The 7,140-nt window shown below is 43.4% G+C and overlaps 1 protein-coding gene across 1 annotated transcript in view; it reads left to right on the forward strand.

Moving 5' to 3' along the window:
• Positions 1–7,140, forward strand: part of PRKAA1 (protein kinase AMP-activated catalytic subunit alpha 1) — a 31,408-nt gene that overhangs the window by 16,280 nt on the left and 7,988 nt on the right. Inside the window, exons 4-6 of the mRNA XM_018561169.1 lie at positions 1,904–2,048; positions 3,337–3,424; positions 5,986–6,210. Coding sequence (XP_018416671.1) covers positions 1,904–2,048; positions 3,337–3,424; positions 5,986–6,210 — 458 coding nt within the window. The remainder of the gene's footprint in view (positions 1–1,903; positions 2,049–3,336; positions 3,425–5,985; positions 6,211–7,140) is intronic.

Genomic DNA, 7,140 nt, shown 5'->3' on the forward strand with positions numbered 1-7,140 from the left:
GTGGGTTGTTGTGTGTGTGTGTGTGTGTGTGTGTGTGTGTGTGTGTGTGTGTGACATGGTACATTCATGGTCACTATATAGGCTACATTTTTTGTACTCTGTGGTCTTCTTGCTTTTGAGATGCTGCAAGTTCTAAAATAGTGGAAAGTCTTAGCGAACTATGAGGTGATTGCTTTTCACTCACCTCATAGTTCTAGCAGACCTGTGACAATGAGACTGTCACAGGTCGGCTCAGTAGATCGGGAGGTGAGCGAACACATACCGGCGTTCGCTCACCTCTCGATCCTGTCACGGCTCTCTGCCGTGACAGGGGAGGGGCTGGATTCCCCCCTCCCCGCTCCGATCCGCCAGCGCTGACTGGTGGAACGGATGGGGGAGGGGGCGGGTACAGCTGGCTCTGCCTCTAGATAGGCAGAGCCAGCTGTCAGTCACGCAGCTGGGCGGATCCAGACATAATTGTCAGGATCCGCTTCAGCTGCGGCGTCTCAGTATACCGTGAGCTGTAGCAGATTGCTCCGTCTTCCTTAGCCGTCACGGACATCAACGTCACTGGACTCCTCCCCCCTTCCCTTCCTTAGGCGACGGAGCCACTTGGGGAAGGAGTCAGGTGACGTCTATGTCCGTGACGTCACCGGATCGCCGACGGGACTCCCGGGAAGCCGGTGGAGAGGTGAGTGTTTTCATTAGCGATCAAAATAATTTTAATCTTATCAAAAAGTTTAACGATTAATCGAGAAATTAATCTTTAATTTCCACTGCCCTAGTAAATAGCATGCCAAATAGGATGATTTGTGTTGAAATGAATGCTGTGGTGACAGGGCTTCTTTAAAACGGAACAGCAAACTGCTAAATACAGTTGAAATGCATATCTCCCTTGTATTATCTGGAAAGGGTTTTGTCATTGTTATGAGACCCCTACCAAGACAGCACGGCCAGGTCTGGCACCTCCCTGCAAATTGCTCTATAGTTTGGCAATATGCCCCTGTGCAGGTCATGCCCCATTCTGTAAATGTACAAGGAGGGAGCATCGGCACACTGCAGTTATCACTCTGCTTCCCTCCTATAAGCATGTTCATGGACAGGACTGAGCAAAGCGGTAGAGCTCTAGTTGGCTCTTAGAGCAGACCTACCCTCTCCCTGTATGAGTGATGCTGTACAGAGGATTAAAGGAGGCTGATGTCATAACAGATTCTTGTACGATGGTTTTTTTTTTTCTTTTAATGAATATCCTGTTTATTAAAAACATGTGAATTGAACAGCTTCCCAGACAGAGTGACGGGTATCAGCCCTCAGCTTGGAAAGGCGAGAAGCCAGCCTGGATGAGGGCCCATTCCCACCAAGACAGTGCTTTTAATGTGCATTGCTTTTCATTTGAATAGGCAGCCAGTGCACCACCGTGGACAGATATTTGGACCGGTAATGCAGGGCACCACAGCTCACGGTACTGTTAGTGTGCTTCAATTCAGGCATGTCGCTTAACTGTGTTGGGGTGCAATTAAAATGGAATGGCACCGCTACGCATGAATGTAACATTGGGCTGACGTGTCTGCTGATGGGAGACAAATGCTATTATACCCGTGTGCAAGAATGCGGTCCGAGGGATGAGGCTGCACTAAAACTTGGTGTATCTAATCCCACAAACAAAACAATGTAAATATTGCATTGCATCCCTGGATATGATGGCTGCATGACTTTTATCGACTTTCTGCCAGTAAAACACTTCCTGTCCTAATGCACTCTCTGCTGCATTTGTGGATGAGCAGCATTGTCACCGAAGGACGAAGTGCTAGGACTGCAGAAATTCAGATTTTGAAATGCCCGTTCCTGGCTGGTTCTTTAAACATTTTCTGCTTGTGGTTGTATTCCCACTTTCAGTTTTTTAGGTCTTTTTTGTTTCTTCCAGTTGGATGAGAAGGAATCTCGGCGGTTGTTCCAGCAAATTCTTTCTGGGGTTGATTACTGTCACAGGCACATGGTGGTGCACAGAGACCTGAAGCCTGAGAATGTTCTTCTAGATGCTCATATGAATGCCAAGATTGCAGATTTTGGTAAGTGTCGGCATGTTGTATGTGTCTGGGTTAAGCCGGCCATACACCTTACAATTATTCCTTTTTTTTTTTTTTTGTCCCGTCATCACACCCTCGTTCAATTTCCGCTCAAATAGCCCATCATGCACAGACCACTGTAGATTTCGATAATCATTCATCAGCAATAATAACTGGCCAAATTTCGTCGATTGACAGAACAAATTTTCATTTGCGCATGTGCAGTGTTCATGTTGTGTTTTTGTTATACGAGTACACCACTAATCCATTTGATATTTTTTTTGATCCGTTTCGACGAAAGTTTTCTAGTCTGCCCGTTCAACCAAATTCAGCCAGTTGTACAATAATTGCGATCTTTCACTTCCCATCAACTGGCCGATTTTATTGTACGAAAACGCGATTGCGTTATTTTTTCGGACGATTGCAAGGTGTATGGGCATGTGGTTCCTTTCTAGTCTGTTGTGTCCGCAGCTCATGTGTTGAGCTTTCACTTTTCATAGGAGTGGGAGCCCTTTTGCTGCATATTTGTTTTTTTTCCTGAAGGTTTTTATTTTTATTTCTAACAACTAGTTAGTGATTGTAGACCCAGCAATCTACTTACCTGCTCCTAAAACTGCCGCTCAGGCAATTGGAGGGCAGACGATGTGCTCAGTGCATTATTTTCTTTTTTAAACCGTATTAGTATTTGTACAGACTGATCCCCCCCATTCAGGTCCTGTGCCGTGGTGACCTGCGGTGGCCTCCAGCATGCCAGCAAGAAAAAACGCAGCATGTCTGCATTTTATTTACTGCGCACTGGACATCACACCAGTCTTGTGGTGTTAATGGGGAACATAGAAAACATTTGTTCTCTATGTGCCCCAGCAAAGGACTTTTTTTTTTTTTTAATTGGGCAGAAAAATGGAAGTCATCACACAAAGCGTGAATGTATCCCCAGGAAGAGCTTCTGAGTTCCCAGGTCTGCGCACTGGCTGTGACCATTATATGAAGGTGCTCCTGCATTCTCTGGTGGATTTTCTAGTTATTTCATTTTAAAGTAACATTGAACTCAAAATAAAACCTAAAAAATAATTCAAGTACACTGACTATTAATAAAAATGTATCTTATTTGTGTATCACTCGGCTGTAGATCCTCAAATCATCTCTGAATTGGTGCTGACACTGTCCTTCCTTCTGGAGGGGGGCTACCTTTATTGCCCATGGTCCCTGTGTGTGTTGTAAAGTAGTCACCGCTCCAAGCACGCTCCCGTGATGGACTACAATCTCATGTTTAGTTTACCTATTTTTATAGGCCTTTCCAACATGATGGCTGATGGAGAATTTTTAAGGACGAGCTGTGGGTCTCCCAATTACGCTGCACCAGAAGTTATTTCAGGAAGGTAAGTGTGTATTCACTGAAATAATAGGTTCTTTATCAAAAAATGGTTAAGTATGCAGCATTGGTGTTTATATGAAGTAATGGAAGTGGGCAACTTTAACCATTCATGAGTCAGGCCATGCATCATGTTTTGGATGCCTGACAATTGTCATATGCACATTGCTAGGTGACCCAGCAAGATGTAGTGATTTTATTAATCTGCACAATTTCAAATGCCTGAAGGTTGACACTCCCTTGTAAGGACCGGCCTGCAAACTTCAGAAATTGTGTTTTTTTTGGCTCTGCGGCTGAGCTTTTTTTAAAAAAAAAAAAAAATCTTTGTTTTATATCATAGCAGTTTTTTGTATTTTTGGTTAGCCCATATTTAGTGTTGTAATTAGGGATGTGCTTATACTAGTATCGGTGGCAATACCTAGTATTTGGGAGAGTACTCGTATTCACCCAAATGGTCCGATACTTCCGATACCAGAACTTCCGGTCATAGGGAGATCTCCCTCTGTCCAGCAGTGCTGAGGGAGCATAGAGCCGGCTTTCTTTCCAATCAGGATGCTGAGAGGCATGCCCGGCTCCCTGATTTGCTAGGAAGCCGGCTTCACTTGTTGCTAGGCAGCCTGGCTTCCTGACCAATCAGGAAGCCAGATGGCATCTTGTGACCCGCGGCCCGGCTTCCTGATTGGTCAGGAAGCCAAGCAGGCTTGGCAAGTGGTGATCATTCGATAGAACACTGGCTTTCAAGGCAATCAGAACCTGGACGACGGGTCATGATCCGCCGCCCGACTTTCTGATGATCAAGGCACCGGTATCAGTACTCTGTATCAGCGAGTACCTAGAAAAAAAAATCGATTCTCCTACTCGATACCTAATAACCGGTGTCTGTGCATCCTTAATTGTAATGGTAACCTTAAAGGAGAACTATAGGGTCAGTGCTTTTCCCCATAGTTCTAGTAAGGTTAACAGGAGGACACAAACTAGCGTCCTCCAGTCACCCTAAGCTCAGTAAACCGCGAGCTGCATCTCGCCGTATACTGAAATGCCGCAGTCGGGACGGATCCCTACAATACTGTCTGGATCCACCCAGCTGTGTGAGTGACAGCTGGCTCTGCCTATCTAGAGGCAGAGCCAGCTGTACCTGCCCCCTCCCAGTCCGTTCCACCAGTCAGCGCTGGAGGATCGGACAGGGGAGGGGAGAATCCAGTCACTCCCCTGTCACTGCTCTCTGCAGTGACAGGATCGAGAAGTGAGCGAGCAACTGTGTTCGCTCACTTCCCGATCTACTGAACCGACCTGTGACGGTTTCATTGTCACACGTCGGCTCTAACTATGAGGCTGAGTGATTTTTCCCTCGCCTCATAGTTCTCCTTTTAAAGTTTATAGTGTTTGTGCAGGTAGCATTTATTTTGAGTTTTAGCATACTTTGACTACCAATACTTTTTTTGTGGATGGTGAGAAAGGATTAGAACCCCAATGTGACTTTCAGTGCTATCCAAGGCTCTCTTGGACAGATTTCCCTTCATTGTCACAATAAAGGAAGTGAGGGGGTAATGTCCAACAGCAACACACAAATTTTATATATATATCATTTTTTTTTTTTTTCATGAAGGATTACTACCCCTTGTAGCTTTTTATTGTCCCTATTGCATAATTGTCTTTTCCTGTCTGGTCAAAGTGCTGTCTGTTGCCTGATAGGCCCCTTTCAAGTGGCATTACAATCTGTCAGTTTTGTAGGCAAACCTGATCTGGAAGCTCAATGTTAAGTCTATGGGTCTGATGTAAATGGACCTCGGTCTCTTTACATCAGATTACCTCAGAGTCCATCCAGATCTGAAAAAAGTTAGCGTTCCACTTTGGCAGAGCTGAATGGCGGGGATCGGTGGTAAACCAATGTGACCCGACACATGTCTGCTTTCATCCGACTCACCATAGACGTGACAAGGGTCTGATTTTAGTTCAGATTTTTTTTTTCCTCCATCGCAAGATGGAGGAAAAACCTGAATGAACACGGATGACACATGAGTGACACCTATTTCTGATCAGCAGAGGAACTTCTCACTGATCAACTGCAGATCACAAAGGATGCTGCTCATGTGAAAGGGGCATACAAGAGCTCTGTAGCTATACAAACCTGACGAGGATTCTAATCTTTCCTACTGTATCACAACTAAGAAAATAAGCATCTCATTACATGATTTTGCTTTTTGTTACCTATGTCTCATTTTGCTTGTTACTCTGCCTGATCTACCTGTAATATGCTCATATTCTCATATTCCTAATGTGACTGTCTTTATCCCCTATAAAGAATGTACCGTATATACTCGAGTATAAGCCGAGATTTTCAGCCCATTTTTTTGGGTGAAAAGTGCCCCCCTCGGAAAAAAAATATTGCCCTGACATGCACTTTAATTTGTTCTCTGATTTAACATGCTTGCTTTACATGCTTGCTATCCCAGGTTTTTGGATTCACTAGTTATTTCAGGTGTGATTCTGTAAAGCAAGCAAAAAATGAATGATAAAAGCTGTTGTTAATCCCCACATTGCTGTACGCTTACTATCTGACTTATCCAGGCTCTATGCTGGCCCAGAAGTAGACATATGGAGCAGCGGAGTCATTCTCTATGCCTTGCTATGTGGGACTCTTCCATTTGATGATGACCATGTGCCAACCCTGTTCAAGAAGATCTGTGATGGCATCTTCTACACCCCACAATATCTAAACCCCCCTGTGACTAGCCTTCTCAAGCACATGCTCCAAGTGGATCCCATGAAAAGGGCTACCATAAAGGACATTAGGTAAGCTGCCAGTAAAGAGAAACTAATGTGGGTTCATCAATGATGTATTTGTGTGTATATTTGTCTGCTTAGGTCTTTGTTTTTTCTATTTACTTGTCTAAAGCAACCCTGTGGGGGGAGACAAGTATTGTTCAAAAATGTCCTGTGAGTTGTCTCATGTTTTACTGTTATGACTTTGTGTACTGCAGAAATCTGTATGCAATGTCAAAATGTGTTGTACAAAAATGTTAAAAAGTGAAAAACTCAAATAAAAAATATCTGATTAAAAAAAAAAAAAAAAAAAAAAAATTCCCTGGAAAGAAAAATTTTTTTACAAACACTAAACAAGTAAAAAAAAATCTATTAAAAAAAAAAAAAAAAAAAAAAAAATGTCCTGTGAAGGAAGATATTTTTTACTTGCCTAGTGATGGCAGCACGGCTATTCTGCCCTGAAGGATCTTCACTTCCCACATACTTTAGGTGTAGCAGATGCCTGCACTTCATCCTTGGTGTAGCTCTGCAGCAGATGATAGGTTGGGTGCTGTGCTAGGCAAATCTAAAGTTTGTTTCTTTACAGGACATTTTGGTTGATATTTCCACCTGCCCAACAGTTGCTATAAGTCTTGCTTTACAAATGGTTATTGAATACAGGGTGCAGACATGGCATATTTGCAGACCTTTGCACCACTTGCTCACTTTTGACTGCTTTTGTGTTGACAATCCAGACCGCTCTAGATAAAGGAAGCAGTCTGTCCATCCTTTCAGTTCAGCTATGCAGGTGTTGTGAATAGACCTAAACTGCAGGAAATCAATTTACATAGGGCTATTTACAGCATAGGAGTAAAGTGAGTTATCATAAGTGGTAAAATACTATTCACTGTCTGCTGACTGCAAAGGGTGGATATGAAATCTTTCACTTTTACTAGATATGTATATTTTAATATTATGCTT

Source organism: Nanorana parkeri, unplaced genomic scaffold, assembly GCF_000935625.1.
Source record: "Nanorana parkeri isolate BGI_ZX_2015 unplaced genomic scaffold, ASM93562v1 scaffold505, whole genome shotgun sequence".
In the NCBI taxonomy this organism is placed as follows: domain Eukaryota; kingdom Metazoa; phylum Chordata; class Amphibia; order Anura; family Dicroglossidae; genus Nanorana; species Nanorana parkeri.